Source organism: Euprymna scolopes, chromosome 15, assembly GCF_053919585.1.
Source record: "Euprymna scolopes isolate OS-2025 chromosome 15, ASM5391958v1, whole genome shotgun sequence".
NCBI classification, from domain to species: domain Eukaryota; kingdom Metazoa; phylum Mollusca; class Cephalopoda; order Sepiida; family Sepiolidae; genus Euprymna; species Euprymna scolopes.
The window spans coordinates 66,349,806-66,369,288 of NC_136496.1; the positions used below are offsets into that span (position 1 = coordinate 66,349,806).

The following is a 19,483-nucleotide window of genomic DNA, read 5'->3' on the forward strand; positions in this document are numbered from 1 at the left end:
TAATGCGTTTTCGTTTGTTAAAGAGTGGTGATGATGGGATTATATATTTTGTTTCCAATAAGAATGTCACTTTTTGAAGGGGCTTGATCGAGAACGTAAGTTTCTATTTAGTTTACAACAACGGCCATGGCTTGATTGCTCCTCTCCCACATTGAAACTTGAACTTGTACCTGACTTTGCTCTTGTGGGAAGGCAAGTAGATAAGGGATATAAATGAAATGCTGAGAGTAAAACAACAACAACAAAAAAGTTTTTTAAGAAAATAATTTGTAAAAACGCTTTAGGACCCCCCCCCCTTTTGTCAGAAAAGGGGAAAAAAGTGTTGACAATAGACGTCTCGCCTGTCTGCAGATGTAAGTAATAATGTAGATACGCTAGTTTTGCTTTACTTATATCCCTCTCCACCACTCGCCTTTTTTTTTTTTTTTTTATCTCTCCTTCCCATCGCCTTATTTTTGTATTCTCCAGCCTCACTAGTCGCACGTACTGTCAATTCGTAACGTTTTAACCATCAGTTTTGTTGTCGCGGCCGACGGCGCTACTTTTCATCGTAATTTTGGAGAGACACAAAACTTGACGCAAAATTGATACCCCCTCTTCTTTTTCTTTTTTTTTTAAACAGCGTGAAAACAACGTGTACGGATTTTTAATTGTCTACAATTGTGGCGTGCGTTCTCTTTAAGGGAGAGGAAGAAAGAGAGGGAGAGAGGGGAAACCAAAATACAGTTTCTGGATGTTGGTAAACAAAACAATAACATCCTAGGAGGGGGGAAAATGGTCCCCGTGCACATTTTAACTTTTCCCACTTGGAGAACAAATTCAGCTACATACATCCCACAACAACAATAACGTTTGCCTAACATAACCAGTTGATTTTCCAAAGGTAAAAAAAAAAATATATATATATATATTTCTATTATTTGGATTATTGTTTTCATTTTTCGGTCGATGTAACCTCCAACCTTCTTCAGGCATATCTTTTCGAACTTAGAGACCTTATAGTCGAATATTGTCGTCGAAGATTTTTCGACTGACAATAATACAAATTATTTAGCCGCATCCCTGAAAATCTGAGATATAAGCAGAAAAAAAAATTAAATTGGAGGTGACACTATTAGAAATATATTTTAGCAACTAATTGTTGTTCACTTCTGAGAGTGTAGAAATAGAAACAAAAAAAAAAAATTAAAAAAAAAACGCGTACACGCAAAAAGAAACTTTTTTTACTTTCTAATTTCATGATAATTTGGATTGAAAGCGAGAAATGGATTTTCAAAGCGAGAAAATAACAAAATAAGTTTATAAACGAAAGAAATAAAACTAAGAATATATACAAATGTAAAAAGACTTAAAAGAAAAAAATCTGAATCCATTCATTAATAAACAAGAGGGGGAAAAAGGCATGTTTTGAAAATTACCTTCGTGGATTTTTAGTTTTTTAAACCTGTAAGAATCGCCGGAAAAAAGTGTTTTTTTTTTTTTTTTAGACATACATTAAGAAAAAAAAACTTTATTTGAAATTAACATGAAAGAAGCCGCACATCTAGAAGATGATGATGAAAGTCTTACATCTTCGAAATGTTCTGCTTTCTGCCTTGGAAATTGTTGCCAATCAAATCATTCTCCTCTCACACCTGACACAATTAAAAACCCTTCTTCCTCGCCGGCAGGTAAGTTTTTCTGTTCTTGTGAAGAAAAAACATCTTCTTGCTTGTCTTTTGTAAACTTTTTTTTATATATATTATTGTACAACTAGCTGTATCTACCCGACGTTGCTCGAGTTTTTTTTTTTTTTAATTTGTTAAAAAAATTTTTTACTCTCATTAATGTTTCGCTTTTTGGTACTCACGCACGCACTTATTGATCCGTGCTGAAATAATAACGTTATTATTTAAAAAGCCATTCTTAACACGGGGAGGGGGTGTTTTGTACCTATTCTGTACCTTACAATTGAATAAAAAAACATCATAAAACTTTCATTAAATTTGGAAATACGATTTTAAAAAATAGCGTGGATCAGTACACTGCATTGCATTAGTACCCGCTTATATATATATATATATATATATATATATATATATATATATATATATATATATATATATATATAATTTTATTTTTTAACCGTGCCATTTGTTTATTTATTTATTTATTATAAATAAGGTTTTGAAAGTAAAATTTAATTCTGATATCTGTTTTTGTTATTATGATAGGACGCAAATGGCTCCCAAAAGTTTTAATCTTTTAATTCGCGATGGATTTGCTAAAAAGTTTTGGTAAATTTTTACATTAGGTCCACCCACCTCCACAATTTTTAACATGGAGAGGTTGCGTGTTTATTCCGAAAGCCGTTCTTAACACTTTTAAAGAAAATTGGGGTTTGTATTACTGTACACGTAGATTCGAAAAAGTTGTCAAAAAACAAATATATAACAAATAAATATTATCAAAGGCAAGATAAGTTACTTTTCTACCAAACTGGATACATTTTTTTTGTTTTTATTCAATGTAACATGTTTATTCAGCTCGAAAAGCATACAGTGTTTACCGATGTATTGGAAAATTAAAAATGGCGCCCGACACTCTCTTTAACATGGTAAGTTTTGGAAAAGGTGTTATAAATAATAAACTAGACAAAATACTATTAAAAAAACACTGAATATATGTCAACTTATGTCACGGTAACATATAATGAGCGAATTTCTAACAGTATTTTGTCTAGTTTATTATTTATAACATCTTTTCCTGAACTTACCGTGTTAAAGAGAGTGTCGGGCACGGGCGCCATTTTGAATTTTCCAATACATCGGTAAACACTGTATGCTTTTCGAGCTGAATAAACATGTTACATTGAATAATAACGAAAAATATATCCAGAGGTAGAAAAGTAACTTATCTTGCCTTTGATAACATTTATTTGTTATATATTTGTTTTTTGACAACTTTTTCGAATCTATGTGTACAGTAATACAAACCCGAAAATTGTGGAGGTTGACATAATGTAAAAAATTACCTAGATTTATTTATCGCGCGCATACAAACATGGCCGCCAGTGAATTACAGTGAATAATATAGGTATTTATATCTCGTATACTACTTGTTTCTGCAAAATTTAAATGGGATTTTCTTGTTCAGCATAGTCAAAAACCTGTGTAAGTCGTCATTTTAAAGAAATTTGTGAAGATGGACCTAATGTAAAAAATACCAAAGTTTAAAATAATTTGATAGTTATATATATATAATCATCGAAGTTACGCTGACGCGAGAAATGCACAATAATTGGCTACAGTCAGACTCACCTTTTGCACAAGGTGGAAGTAATGCCTGGGGTGATTTTCTAAAATCGGATCTATACTATACATTGATCCTGGTGAAAAAGCCAGATTTGTTTTCTTGCAACAGCGACAAGGTTAGTTTAGTTTGTATTGTATGCTCGGCTCCCTAGTCCAGCTGCAAAAGTAGGCAGGTTGGTTGTGGTCATTGGCATTCCCTCACGTGTGTGAGATTACCTAAGGGGACAGTACAATAAACTCTGAAAGGAAATAATGTCTAAGAGGGTTGCTTGTCCTTGCCAAAAGACAGGATTAATGATAAGCACGGCCAAAATGGAAGGCGGGAGTAAGCATTTTTTTGATGGAGTCTTTTTAAAAATCTACCTAAAGTAATTATCCAATCAATACGAAATTTTTATCGATTATTAGATGAAGAATGAACTTTATAATCCTGTACTTTTTTTTTTATAATCGATATTTATATATATATTGTTTTGCCTACACCCCCCTTCTTTATTTCTGGGTACAAATATGTTTAACCGAAACTAAACAAAATATATTGTATTGTTGGGAGAGTGAGGATTGTAGATAAAACAAACCAAAAAAAAAAAAAAAAAACTGTGCACGTATCAGATTTTAAGGTTGAAAATTCGAATTTTTAATGTGTTTTATTTTTCATCTTTTGTGTTTTGAAGTGTGAAATTCGTTGAATATGTTAATAATAATTATCCTTCAGATTAGCAAAACAAATTATATATTTTCATTATTTTTATGAAAAACTACTTTTAAATCTTTGAAAAATAAATTAATAATTTTCTTTTAGTGAGCCCAATATTGCTAATATATTATTATATAGGAAATGCTTTGAAGAATCGATACTAAAAAAAGAAAAAAAAATCGATAAATAAGTGTGCATTTTGCTTAAAATATGATAATTTCTTTTGGCAATTTTTTATGTGATATTACTTTATCTATGGAAGACCATATGGCGTACAAACAGTTGTTTTGTATTTACAAACAGTTGTTACCTCCCCCTTTTCCAAAATTACGTTCGAATCTGCCGCTACACGATGCCACAATTTTAAGGGCCAACAAATTCTATTATTAGAATCTTTTTCACAAGTTATACGATAAACAAAATTGGAGAAAAATCAATTTATATTGTTTATGGAAAAAAAGACAGTTTTATATGGTTTATGGAACAAGTATATGGTTCACAGGTTACAAGTGGGGAAAATGATTGTAATCATGGAATTAAAAATACATTAAATTTTTTAAAATAAAAGAATTCATGGTTGATGTAAAACAAAAGTATCAGAAGAAAGCAGTTTTAGTTTATTTTTATTTACAAATTTTTACTAGGAAAAATTTAAAGCTTGATAAAAATTAGTGTGAAGAATAAAATATAAAGCGAAAATAATATAATATTGAAGGTATTTCACCATAAATGGCGTTTGGAATTATAATTTAATTCAATTATTAAAAACAAAAAAGGATATTTGCTTGTTTGATTACATTAAAAAAATATTTTATGGGTAGGAGTGACCACAAATGAAGAAGTTGGATTATGTCATCCATCGTTGTCGATGAAGACCACGATGAAGATAGTTTGGGGGCTAAGATCAACTAACTGTTCTGATGCTACATTTAACCTATCCTTTCCTCGTTCCATGAAAGAGAAATCTTTCTAAATTGGGGCATTTTTATGTTCTTATCTAGAGTGACCCATTTTTGGGAGCCTGATTTTCCCCACATTAAAAATTGTCTTGTGTCTAACTGCCCTTCTGGGGAGGCAAGTAAATAGGAACGTCGCTGGTTTGTCAACAATCTAATGATGCTGTGACTTGCGCTTGATTTAGTTAAAAGTGTGGGGACTTGCATCTACCACACTCTATCGTCCAAAAACACTTGGTCCTGATGGCGAGACAGGGTCAAGATGACCAAGCGTGATACTAGATGCAGGTGTTATCTCAAACACATATGACGCCTAGCATTCCCAAAATGGTTACCCATCTGGTTCTGGCCAGATTCATCATTGCTTAACTTCAGAGGTTATGTAGGCTATATATATATATATATATATATATATATATGGCGATTAAGCTACACTGAATATTCGGCGTTTCATCCACTATAGGATTCGTCAGGCTTATGCGCGAATTCTGTGGTTGTTTCTTGTTTTTATATATGTTGAGGATTTTAGTTAACCAATCAGCTTTCTAGTATCCACAGCGCCCCTTCCTATCAGCCAATGGGCATGCATTTTATCGAACAAAGGATCTGTTTTAGAACTAGGTTAGTGGTTTAAGGCAGACGATTTTCCTCATTTCTGCTCTTTTTTTTTTTTTTATATAAATATACATATGTGTACACACATACATGCACACATATATATGTGTGTGTGTGGTCGTTTATGTATATTCATGTTTATTTAATTTATTTATTTGTTTGTTTTCTAAGAACCCCAAAATCTATTAAACTGTAGACGAGAAATAGCAAACAATTGTGTTCACAAAATAAAACTTACTCTAGGATAGCGATACAAAATAGCTTTAAAACTAACAAAAACAATAGAAAACAAACAAATAAATAAACATGAATATACATAAACGACCACACACACACACACACACATATATATATATATATATATATATATATATGCATGTATGTGTGTACACATATGTATATTTATATAAAAAAAAAAGAGCAGAAATGAGGAAAATCGTCTGCCTTAAACCACTAACCTAGTTCTAAAACAGATCCTTTGTTCGATAAAATGCATGCCCATTGACTGATAGAAAGGGGCGCAGTGGATACTAGAAAGCTGATTTGCTAACTAAAATCCTCAACATATATAAAAACAAGAAACAACCACAGAATTTGCGCATAAGCCTGACGAATCCTATAGTGGATGAAACGCCGAATATTCAGTGTAGCTTAATCGCCATATATATTTTATAAATTACTAACTAGCTCTACCTACGTATTGAGCACTTTTGAAGTAAATACTTAAAGTTTACGCATAAATCTATACTTTCGTATATTAATTTTATGTGAGTAAATGAAGTAGTTATATATATATATATATATATATATATATATCGTTTATGAAAAAAAATTAAACCCTAATTCTTCACTTAATCATCAAAACAAATGTTAGGACTAAATGAATTTATTTTGTCTTGTAAAGGCTACCGTAGTTTCTTTGAAAATAACGTTAAATTTTGGATTTTTTAATTTCGCCACCCGACATCTACATATTGAGATATGGAATTATTTGAAATTCAATACTTATAATATACTTGCATATCCTTATAGCAAATCATCCTAAATCTTATTTAAAAAAAAAAATGTAAAAGTAATTGATTCAAAAACCTTTTTTTTAAAAAAAATATTAAAATGTGTTACCCATCGAGAAAAAAATTGCAGTAAATGTTTTTTTTTTTTGTTTTTTTTTTTAAATTTTAAAATTTTATTTAAAAATAGTAGAAAAGGTTTTATATTATTCTGCTTTTTCATATGATAAAAGTTAAGCTTTTATCTTTCTGGAAAAAAAAAGTTGCACCACAATAATGGATTTTAATAGATTTTAACTCGTTTTAAAAACAAAAAAAAAACAACTTATTTATTTATTTTATTTTTTTTATTTTTTTATTTATTTTTTATTTTTTTTTGAAATTTAAAAATTTTATTTAAAAATAGTAGAAAAGGTTTTATATTATTCTGTTTTTCATATGATAAAAGTTAAGCTTTTATCTTTCTGGAAAAAAAAAGTTGCACCACAATAATGGATTTTAATAGATTTTAACTCGTTTCAAAAAAAAAAAAAAAAAAACAACTTATTTATTTATTTATTTATTTTATTTATTTATTTTTTTTTTTTTTGCTGTACCTAATTAACGAACAAAAAAATCCGTCTGGAATCAATCTGTCATCTTTCAGTGTTTGATCGGTGCTGATCACAACAAATGGCTGAGGACAGTTCTTTCTTATACCAGTCCAAGATACATCCACGACGATCAGTCCAACAGTAGCTTTATTACTGTCAGAATGGGGTATGGTTCTGCTCAGTCCTAGGAGGTCTAATCTCCAAGACTTCTCTCTGAAAAGGGGTTAGTTTATCTAATGGCCTGAGGCCGCGGGGCATCTTGTTAGACGAGAGTACATTTCAGCTACTGCTTTACCTTTTCAAAATACCCACTTGACCCTGAGTCGAACAGCACTTAGTAAGCCCCAAATAGTCACCATCCAAATACTGCCCAGGTTGAATGTTGCTTAACTTCAGTGCCATAATGATATATATATAATACATATTCCCTGCCGCGACCCTGTTCCCTCTGGAGTATATTAATTGCTTGGATTAGATCTGCTGTCTACTCGCCGGTATGTGATAGTTGCGTCTATTGCTGACGGATTATTTCAGGGTTCATGCAATGCTGTGCTGCAGCTGAACAGACCAAACCTATTCTAATATACATTCACATTAGACCCACTGTATAATCACACCGGTGTTTGCTCAGATATACTGGCGATCTCCTTTTGCATTGTGTTCTGAAGTCCTGAACGTGTTGCCTCAGAATGGTGTGAATGTATCTCTGTCACATTTTCAGAGTTCTGTATTGCCTAACTATCGAGATAAGATGTTCCTAAGTTTTATGCATTCCCTAACTCTAATTAGTTAGGTAGCCTCTGTCTATTGCTAACGGTTTTTATGACCATGATTTGATATTAAAGAAAAGAAAGATTAAAGTTTTGTTTATGCGACGTAAACGGTTGGCTTGATAAGACAAAGAAGAATAAGATACGTTATTAGCATGTTGAGACATTGCGTTTTCTTCTCTACTTGTCTAGCTCCACCAGAGGAGAGAAACTCAGATCTGGATCGTTGCTCGTCTTTGAAGTGTTGTCATAGATAATAGTGTCATCTGCATATATGTCAATGAACAACCTTAGAATGTGGTTTGGGAGATCATTGATGAAGATAAGAGTTGGACCCAAAATGAATCTTTAAGGTATGCCAGCATTGATACTTCGAGCTTTGGACCTCTGCCCTTGCCTATTTGCAGCTACTTGTATCAACCTATTGGAGAGAAAGGATTCGATGGTTGAAAAGACATTTCCAGATATTCTATGGAAATCTTGTGAAGTAGACCTTTGTACCAAACTTTATCAAACGTCTTTGATATGTCAAGAACTATTGCTCTATTAATTCACTGTGAGATTATAACGTAGATCTTGCAGGACAGGTTTTTACTGAGGTGGTTGACAATTTCTCTATTTAACCCAGATTCAAGTAACTTACTCATGACACACAGAAGACTTGTTGGTTTGTACTGAGATTTTTAAATACCGAGCCAACTAATGAGGTTTTCCAAGGCGTTGGGAAGCATTTCTCCTTTAGGCATCAATTGAACAGCTTTGCAAAATGGGTGCTAGTTCAGGTTGCAGCTTCTTGATTCTTGATGATTAGAATATTGTTAGGACTAGTTGCTTTGCCGGCATCAAGGTTCTTGTAAAGTGTGGCAATATTACTAACAAATATGTGAATGTCATTCAGATTATTTTCGGTCTTGGGAGAAAATTCGGGAGGTAGGTGGCATAAGGTTGAGTTTGCTGTGAAGTTCTTTGCAAAATGTTTGGCCTTGTTAGATATTGACGAAATAACTTTAGGCTTATTGATGATGGTCGGGATAGAAGACGCACATCTTTTCAGGATTTTGTTATTCGCCAAAACTCATGGGAACCAAGCCTCTGTCCTTGTTTTTTTTTTTTTTGTACTTGGACTGAGCATATGACATTCTTGCGTTTTTTTAAATAATCATTTTGCAGTGACTAAAGGCGACTTTAGTTTCAAAACATCTATTACGTTTAAAGCAATTGAAGTAGTGCCTGTGTAACTGCTTCAGAATGCTGAAAACGACATAGCTGAATGTAAGAACATGTACTAGTTAATGAAAATGTAAAATATGTAAATTGAAATACGTATTTCATTGTTCTCTTTACTTCCATCCAACTTAAACGGTGCAAGTCTGAAGTTCAACCTAATTTAAAAACAAAAAATACAGAAAAATCTTTGTACCTATCCGTCACTGAACGAAAATGTTTTATTCCCAAAATCACATAAATTAATCAAGTAGTTTGTTTTCTTTTACTAAGAAAATCAAATTTTATGACGAAGCGAGATGTATTTTGATCCGCCGTATTAAATAAGGGTGAGACAAATCAATTCGTACTACAGAGATCAAAGCCAGCCATAGTGGTTAAAAAAAATCATAAAAAATAATTTTCTGTATATATATATATATATATATATATATATATATATATATATAAAAATACAGAAATTTTTTTAATAATGTACATACACGTCACAGAACGAAAATCTCATACTCCAACAGTCACATAAATTGATCAAGTAGTTTTTTTGTTTTTTTTTATTACAATCTTATCAGAATTTTGAGTCCTGGATAAGAACCACTTTAAATTCAAACTATAAGTTTTGAAAATCTTATCAGAAAAAAATTGTTTTCACAGGTTTAAAACTACGCAGCAACAAATCTGCATAACAAAATTTGAATCGTTTTAGTTTAGTTTATTTAATTGTTGAGCGTGAAGCACCGATTATTTGGATTTTAGCTGCAGAATGTTAATTTTTTCCCTAATTCCGAAATGGTGTTTTCATTAGGAACTTTTCTTTTTTATTTAATGCCTGCGACGTGATATATCCCCCCCCCTCCACCGTAATATTTACATTAGTTCGTTATGATACCATTTTATGAGGTACTATTGGAGAGGGGGTTGGCGTGAGGAGTGTAGAGCAATAAATAACAACTAAACATATGCTACAGTGCTACACTGTAGCATATGTTTAGTTGTTATTTGGTTCTTTTCTACAATAGTGACGCTTCTCCTAAGTAAAAATATAAAAATTCTCGATTTTAACCTATAAACTTTAATTCTAGTCAGAAATTACGAATTACGTTTTAATTTACATCTTAAAGACTTCAAACTCACTTTCACGGCCACGGAGAAATACTGCTTTTCTCTCTAATTTGTTTAGTGACACAAACACAATCGTCATTTCAGTTTTCTGCTTAAATTTAACGTAAATCGATCCTCATAGTAAAAACAGATGTTACCCAAAATGATCTTGCGTTTCCCGGAGGACGGGGAAGATTTGGGGATAAGGTATTCCTCGCCCACGAACGCTCTAGTAAAAAATAAACATTTTTAGTAACATGTTTCTTGTTGAAAAATCCGACATGGGAGATCAATTTACACCATATTTATACTGCAGACTGGCCTACTCACTTATTAAAAATTAAACTTGGTTCAAATTGATTATATATATATATATATATATATATATATATATATATATATATATATATATATGATTACTTCATTTAATAATTAATATACGAAGATATAATTTTCCATACATATATATATATATATATATATATATATATATATATATAGTCATCCACATACAGTGCTGTTTCAAAGCTTATCAATGCGGCTAGACAAGCAACTACGTCAAGCCAGGATCAAAACCCGATTGCCCAAATGACAGTCGGAGCTTCTAATTGTTGCTGCTGCTATGCGGGCAGTGAATTAACAATGCTTTGACATTGTTCAAAGTACATACGCTCAATTTGTTTACACAAAGAGCATTCCAATGTTTCCCTTGATTCCTATACAATTTCCTATTCTGATCCTTTTTAAATTTATAAATATTTAGTTATAGAGTTTTTCATTTTTGGATTACTGTAAAAGCTTGTGTCATGTGTAATATATATATATATATATATATATATATATATATATATATATATATATTCGCAAAAGTATAAATATATTTGTGGAGAAGGACGTACATTACACGATTAGATTTTTCAAACTATATTTTTCTTTAATATTTTTCCCAGAATTGATTGAAAATGGTAATCCATCCATACGTTTTACTTGTGCCAATTTTTCTATTTATCAGTTCATGCCATTTTATCTGTGCTCTTATTGTCTGGTATCATTTTACCTAAATTCATTATTACTTTTATTGGTAGTTTAAAAACAATAAATATTTATCATTTTATTATTAATACTAGCAATGGAAAAGTACAGTTTTAAACAAGAAAATTGAAAAAAATTGTTTTTAAAATCTGGAATTAGGATCAAATTTTCATAATACCGATTCCGAAACCCTCATAAGTTCTGATTTTTCCAATTTTTGATTCTGATTAATTGCTGCAAAACACGCACACACACACACACACACACACACACACACACACACACACACACACACACACATATATACTTATTGATTATTTTTTAATTAGGACTTTTTGGTCAAATTTAAATTAGTTTTATTAAGGTATCTTTTGTTGATTAAATTAATTGAATGAAATTGTTTAAAATTTAAAGTTTGCCAACTCAGACAGACGATATCTTGTCTAACAATTTTATTATATAGGTAATAATGAAAAACATGTCGAAATCGATGTTTACATCAGAGTTCAACAATCAAAAGCCGTTTTCAAGCCTTCAAATTGAGGATAGAAAATTTTGGATGTACCCACAGCACATGCAAATATTCTAAATGCACCATAAATAATAATTTTCGTAAGAATAAATTACATACATAGTCTAAAGAAACAACCATGTTTGCTAGAAATGGTAAATACCGAAAAACGGTGTCTGACAATGCTCCTGAATTTAATGACAAAACTGTTTATGGCTAAAGAATAAGCGTGTATCCTATATCAAACACCCTCGTACCATCCACAATCAAATACATTAGTAGAACAAATGGTACAAATAATAAAAATGTGATTGAAAGCATTTTCTTCTTGCCAAGAGAAGATTGAAAAGGAAACCTGTCTGCATTAGTGGATTGCCAGATAAGATGTTACTAAAAATGTTTCGGGGGAGGGGGTTACTAGAGCAGTTGTGGGTAGGGGATATCTGTCTACATACCTTTCCCACCCCTTAGAAGAAGCAAGATCATTTTGGGTAACATCTGTTTTTATTAGAAAATCACAATAAGGATTGATTTACGCTACTTGACTAATAAAAAAAAGTATGTGGTACAATAGAAATAGAGAAGCTGAACGTGAAAGCGAATTTCGTAATGCAAAAATGATAACACGGGATTGATATGCTGAAAAAAATTAATATCAAAGCCAATTAAGATTTAGGCAAGAATATGAAGAAACCTTACATGTAGATAGTGGTGACACAATCTGGGCTCAGTCGTAATCTTTTTTTGGTAATTGAGCATAACATGGTACCTTAACTTTCAAACACATTGCTAGATGGCACCTGTATTTCTCAACTGAGGTATGGAAGCACAAAATAGAAACAATACCTCCGCTTTTTCCAAAACTGCTTATTATTTATTACTCATTTTATTTTAATAACTAGTTTATTTAAGTTAATATCTTGTATATTTTGGTAAACTGTTTAGATATTTTTAAAAATATATATATTTACAGAAATATAAAAAAAAAATGAATGCATCACATTGTATTCCAGTTTTAAAAAGCTTTTTTATAAAGTGTTTGTTTCATTTATCTAAATATTTTGAAAATATATTTATTTATAGAAACGTGAAATATTGTTTGAAATTTTTAATAAGATTATTTGTAAACTTTATCAATTAGTTTTTTTTTGTTGTTTTTTTTTTTCAAACATATTTGAATTTTTTTTCAAATATAGTTACGTTTATTTTATGTTCATTGTTTTCTGCATGTTTCTGTAAATAAATATATTTTTAAAATATCTAAATAGTTTTGTTAAAAATAAATAAATAAAAACTGGTAAAAAAATGTTAAAATTCAAAACAATATTTCGCAACACATTCATAGTTTTTTTTTTCATGTTTCTGTTAATAAATATATTTTAAAACATAGCACAAAGTATCTTAATATTTTATTCAAATATATAAGTAAACGGTTTTGAAGAAAAGCGAAGGTATTGTTTCCATTTTGTGCTTAAAAAAACCCAAAGAAAATGGGGTTACATTTGACTACACTTGCTATTTTTAGGATATAAAAACTTTTTAAAATAGTATAATAAAATTTTTTAATGTTGCTCCTCCTGGACAACGCAACCTTTTAACATGCTAGCTCTATCAAAGCTATTGAGCACTCTTACCAGATATATTTTACTTTTACAACCTCCAATAACGCTGCATAGATTTTCTTGTATAAAATTGTATAACAAAATGTAGTGACATTGTTTTTTTTTCTGGGTGACATGCCCTTTAAACATACCTGCTCTAGCCAGGATATTGATCACTCTGAATTTGATTAACATATACTCTTTAACATATATGATAATGTACTATTCTTATTTTGGCTTGCAGGCAACATTTGATGTAAAAAATGGACTCAACAAAAACTGTCCCAGTTAACCCTAACTGAATGAATATGAACATTTCATTGCAAATGCCCCTCTTAAAAAAAAATAGTTTTAAGCAGTTAGGATTTAAAAAAAAAAAAAAAATGGTGATTTACGTAGTAATCAGATATTTATCAACCACCGATATATTTGATTTTATTGATTTTTGCAAACTTCCCATGTGAGGAGCCAAGTAAATAATAGAAAGTACAAAACAAAAAAATCTAAATTGTAAATTAAATGAAAAAAAAAATCTTTAATGTTTAAATGCAAAAGTATACTAGCTTAACTTTGTGGTCGTATATTTCATCACGGTTAGTAAACCGCAAAAGTCTTTCTTTAATCGAAATAAACGTTTTTTTCATGTTTTCAAAAATCTGTTGCTGATCACTTATGGTATTAAAAGCAATATAAAGAAAAAATGAAACCTCAGCTGTAAGGTGAGTGCGAACGCAAAAACTAATAGTTCTCAGACAACCTCCTAGCCCACTCCGCCACTAGTATGACGTTGCAAATTTATGTACTTAAGGTAAGCGAGATATAAAGGCAATTTATGCATGTGCAGATGCTGAAATCATTTAGGAAAAGACGATTTTACATGATTCCCCCCCCACACACACACACAAACATACATCAGATTCTACGAGTATTTTTTTTCTGAATTTTTGATATTACATGTCCGAAAGATCGACAGTTTCAACAATATCATATTCATAGTAGTCCATTTTGTATTTTTTGACTTTTAGGTAGATACACACACACACACACACACACACACACACACACACACACACACACACACACACACATTTTCCCTTTATATAATAGAAGATAAAGTTCAGTTTCAGTATAAATCGTATCCTGTTGGTTTCTTTTTTTAAGTGCAATTTTTTATGTAAATAATGAACAAATTTTTAGTCTTTAAAATCCATGAAACAACAAAATATTTACTTTTAACACACAAACAATACGCTACACAATGTTTCCTTTTTCATTAATTTTTTTTTTTTTTTTTTTTTTTTTTTTTTTCATTTATAATATAAATCTCGCCTGTCTGTTTAAATGTATGTTTCTATATCTTGCTAAAACTTTCGACAGAGGCGACGGATTTTCATGACATTGATATCGTTTTGAAGCTGAACGTCTCGGACGACAAATATCGAGAAACTTGGCCAAAAACGTTAATTCCTTCACCCTAAACTCGGCCGTTTTGTACAAGAAGGGGCTGATTTTTTTTTTTTTTTTGCCACAGTTTAGCAAGTCATCATCACCGTTGGATTGACTTCACTTAATTTAATCGCTCTTGACTTCTGGTCGGACCATGGAGACATCGGCTAAGACGGCAGGTTTTTTTAACCTTATTTTTCCTCCTTCACATTACGGGTTCGAGCCTGCCTACTACCACTTTTTTTTTTTTTCTCGAGGTTCCTTACTACAATTCCTACACGCACCCGGGCACCTTTGCTATTGTTGTTTTGACCCCCGCCCCAGCAGGGAGTCCTTACTACCCTTACTACACCAGCTGAACACCCGGGCAACGCCAGACATTCCCGCTAGTCTATTAAAATCTCACCTGTCTGTTTAAATGTATGCATGTTTGTATGTATGCCTAAAACTTTCGACAGAGGGGACGGATTTTCATGAGATCAATATTGTTTTGAAGCTTGACCCTTCAAACGACATATATAAAAAAAATTGGCTAAAAACATTAATTCCTTCACTCTCAACTGAGCACTTTTCTACAAGAAGGCGGGGGCGTTTTTTTTGTTTTTTTTTCGCCGATATTTTCGAAAGTCATCCCCTCTTTTTGATTGACTAGCCTTAATTAGACCTTCGCCACTCCCTCGTGGTATGGGTTCGAGCCTGCTTACCTACTACCACTTTTTATTTTTATTTTTTTCTGCTCAACACACACCTCCAAACATCCGGGCATTCCAGACACCCAGGCTAATATTGAATAAGTTCGGTTTCAGTATAAATCGTGTTTCTTATTTTTCTCTTTTTCAATGTAAGTTTTAAGTTTTCTGATACTTTAAAAAAAAAAAAAACGATCATTCATTATCGACTGTCTGACCGATCTTGTTTACTTCTACCTCTGACATGACGCAATTTTTCAGTGACCAGGCCTCCTTTATGGTGGTCGTGGCTCAGCCCATAATCTGGTTTCATTAGCAAGTATACTAAGATATGAAGGTAAAAATAGGGAATAGAAATATCACAATTTTTTTTTTTTATCATCACTTGTAATGTTAAAACAATTCGTATAACAAGATATCAAACTCCTGTCTTTTTTCCCTTCCTTTTGTTAGCACTTTTCTGTTAGAATTTTAAATCAAAGTATGCGCTAGCAACGGCATCCTGTGAACTCTTAAATTCTCCCCAATCCAGCTATCTTATAACCATCACCTTTAGAGGAGAGGGCGAGTGACGAAATTGTTTAGTTTTGCAAAAATAACTGAGAAGGATGGTCCTAAAATAACTGGATGACTGGTATGTGATGAGAAAACTCAAAGAAAATTAAATTTTACTTATCAAAGATGTTGATATTTTAATAAGCTTCAGCTGACACGAAGGAAATAGCAAGACGCAACTAGAAAATGATACAAAATGCCTCTGAAGACAAGAAGGCAATACAGAATTTAATTGTCGACGAGAAAAACTTGACTGAAAAAAAAAACAAAAAAAAAACGGACATCTTGAACGAAATGTTTTTGAAAGTCGTTGGCCGAAGAATCATTATGATATGAACTTTGTTATCCTCGAATTCTTATGTCATATTGTTGATATGTCATGTTGATATATCAACATGACACGTGCTGTGAAGAAAGTTATCTACATCTTTGAGTTTTGTTTTTTGTCACAAGTTTTCTTTGCATTTCATATGAATTGGCAGATAAGAGTCCCATTAACAATGTCTTACTCAACTATCAAGTCAACTCCTACCAAGTAACCCATTCCGCTCAATTAAATCATAATTTCTTTTTCTTTTCTATTCTCATATCCTTATCTTTAAAAGAAAATATTTGTTTATAAATCATTTCTTTTTGTGGCTGTTTTTTTGTTGTTTTTTTTTTTTCGTTTATTCTCTTGTACCTCTGATCTTTTTGAATTAATTCTGAGAAAGGATCCGCCTTTTCTATTTTCTTCTATATTTTCTGAACCTGTGGTTCACTTATGTCACAATTTCGTAACACACTATGAATGATAAAGTGAGCATGCCGGAAGATGATCAAAATGCTTCTGAAGAGTCGAATGATGAAGCACTAGACTCCAAATATAAACGTGTTAAATCAACCCTCCCCCACAATGGGATTACACATAACATCATAGAGAAGGGGCAAAGAGGCCATAGATCCAGGGCGTGAAACCCATAAGATTCTGGTTGGAATGTTTAAGACAATCATTAGCATAAGCCAGACTCTATCACCTATAAATAAGCCAGTATACAATAATCCAGCATCTTTTTTACTTTAATCTATCACTCTATGCCCTGCGCCGCTCAACCCTTATCGTCTTGCTCTCAGATCGAGGTGTCCACTCGGGTTAAACTGAACTCCTCCTTGAGTATGTTCGACCAGTCAGCTGGATTGGATCTGCCCTCTACCACGTTGTCCTATTTTGATCCAGAAAGCAAATTATATGGCTGTCCGTTGTAGTTGATGGGATATAGATTTAGCTGTGGGTGTAGGTGATAGAATTAAAGATTAGAAGATGACAAGAACAAGAAGCAGTATTTTTTTAAAAGCCGGACGACAATGTGTGAATTTCGATATGTTTATAGGGAAATGGGGTCATTTAACATATTATGAAAGGAAAAATCGTTGTCAAAACCCAACAGACAACGGTTTTCATGCATGTGTTACAAAACATAAAAGCACTTGAGGAATGTTTAAGGCTGATAACTCTGATATGTAACTCTCACTCTCTCTTGACGTCTTTCGCCACTGCGAAACCCTTCTCCTGACTTACAAAGAAAGACTCCTAACTTTGCAAAAACTGAGTTTTTATAAATCGGTCAGGCGGTCACAGTTCGGCCTTTGATATTACATGTATCTACCAAGAGTCGACTAATTATTGACATTTTTCAACCGCTACAACTCGTGACAATTCGTATGTATCCTATGTCGAGTACTGTTGACACTGTTCCTATTGTCCTGCTTATGCTATTTTTAGGTCTGCAATTCTTATAAACCTTTCTAAAATTTCCTTTTGTTTATTTAATGAACACATCTTTACAATTCTAATAAAACTTCTATGGCTTATTAACCGCTTAATTCCTTAGTTTCTCATTCTAGTTCATTATTTCATACTGCCTCTATTGCTATTCCTTTATCGGAGCGATATTTTGTTCTGATCCCTTCCTTCCTTGGGCATTTCCGGTGTGTGTATGTGGGGGGGGGGCACACCAACCTCTCTCGGTTTTATTACTTGACCAGTCTGGAACATCATAACAATATCCGTTGTGCCTAATATGAGCTTTTTATTTTTTATTTTTTAAAGGCATCACCAGTTATCAAGGCCAAGAGGCCACTCGAGGATAAGGATTAAAGAGTGTACAGTAGAAATTGGACAATATGGTAATCGTTAGTAATGGAAATTCGGTAAATTTGTTAACTTATATGGAACGGCTCATCAAAAACTTAGACTTGAAGACAACCATATTGTAGTCAGCTAGAAAGCAGGAAAACGGAAGACAATTCCATAGGCGTGCAGTTCTAAGAAAGAAGCTTTGCTCATGGAATCTACATTTAGGCTTAGGCACAGATAAAGAGTGGAGGAAATTATTGATAGTGTTTTTTGCTAGACGAGTGTTCCTTGTGAAAGTTTGGCGAAAGGGGGACCATAGATTGGAGCTCAGCCGAGCACTTGCCATGAAAATAACAATAGAGACAAACTCACAACATCTCTTCTGTGAGAAAGAGGTTGCAGGGAAGAGAAAAGGAAATCCCCTACGAGGCTACGAAGTCTATTTTGAACTCTATCAAGGCAGGATAAGTCTTTTCTAGCAGTTCCTGCCCAAATGTGGCAACAGTACTCCATCCTTGGATGTACTTGGCTCTTATATAGATAGAGAATTGCATCAGCAGTGAGATATCTACTGGATCGATAGAAGGATCCCACCATTTTTCCAGTGGCCTTGGCAACGGATTTAATGTATGTGTTCCATTTAAGATCAGAAGTAAAGGTCAAGCTACACTCTTCAAGACTATTCTGTTTAACTTTAAAGAAAGAATTATGTTAAACATCCATGTAGGGAAACTCCAGTGACGTAATACCGGCGAGTTATGTCCCTTTGTTAACTCTAAAAAATGTTAGAAAGTAATTGAGTCAGTAAGGTTGATCGTCTTGGATTAAAGTCTAGCAGAATGCAGCACATCTGTATTATTTTGATATCTTTATCCTACTTAAAAGATAGGGAATGGCCACCACTCATGAGTATTTTTTTTTTTTTAATATTTTGACAATTGTAATAAATAAATAACTTTATTTGTTATTCATTTCTTTGTAGTATTACTATTTATAATGTGTTTTGGAATTTCTACTAAGTAGCTATGGCTTGAGGTTAAATAACTTTTTTCTTTTACATTGCAACCTATCTCTCACAGGCATGATATTGCTAATCTCAGTCTTTCTTTTTTTTTTTATAAATAATGGCATGTGTTCTTTAGACTTGTCTATTCTATTCCCTGTTTTCTTTGTTCCAACTCATTTGACTCATTGGTCTCCATCAATTCACTGTTTTAATACCTTATTGTAATAAGCTTCTTATTCCAGTATCTTCTTTCCAAGAACTGCAAAGTTGC

At 32.2% G+C, this 19,483-nt stretch overlaps 1 protein-coding gene across 7 annotated transcripts in view; it reads left to right on the forward strand.

Annotated features, from left to right (window-relative positions):
* Positions 1 to 19,483, forward strand: part of LOC145293856 (glycerol kinase 5-like) — a 420,415-nt gene that overhangs the window by 148,051 nt on the left and 252,881 nt on the right. The window contains exon 1 of one of the 7 annotated variants that reach the window (XM_080140566.1): positions 470 to 883. The exons of 5 other annotated variants lie outside the window; for them this stretch is intronic. Coding sequence is in view for 1 of the 2 variants with exons in the window: in XM_080140556.1 (XP_079996682.1) it covers positions 1,526 to 1,670 (145 nt within the window). In the remaining variant the exon portion in view is untranslated. One more of the 7 variants, XM_080140556.1, reaches the window with a different exon arrangement.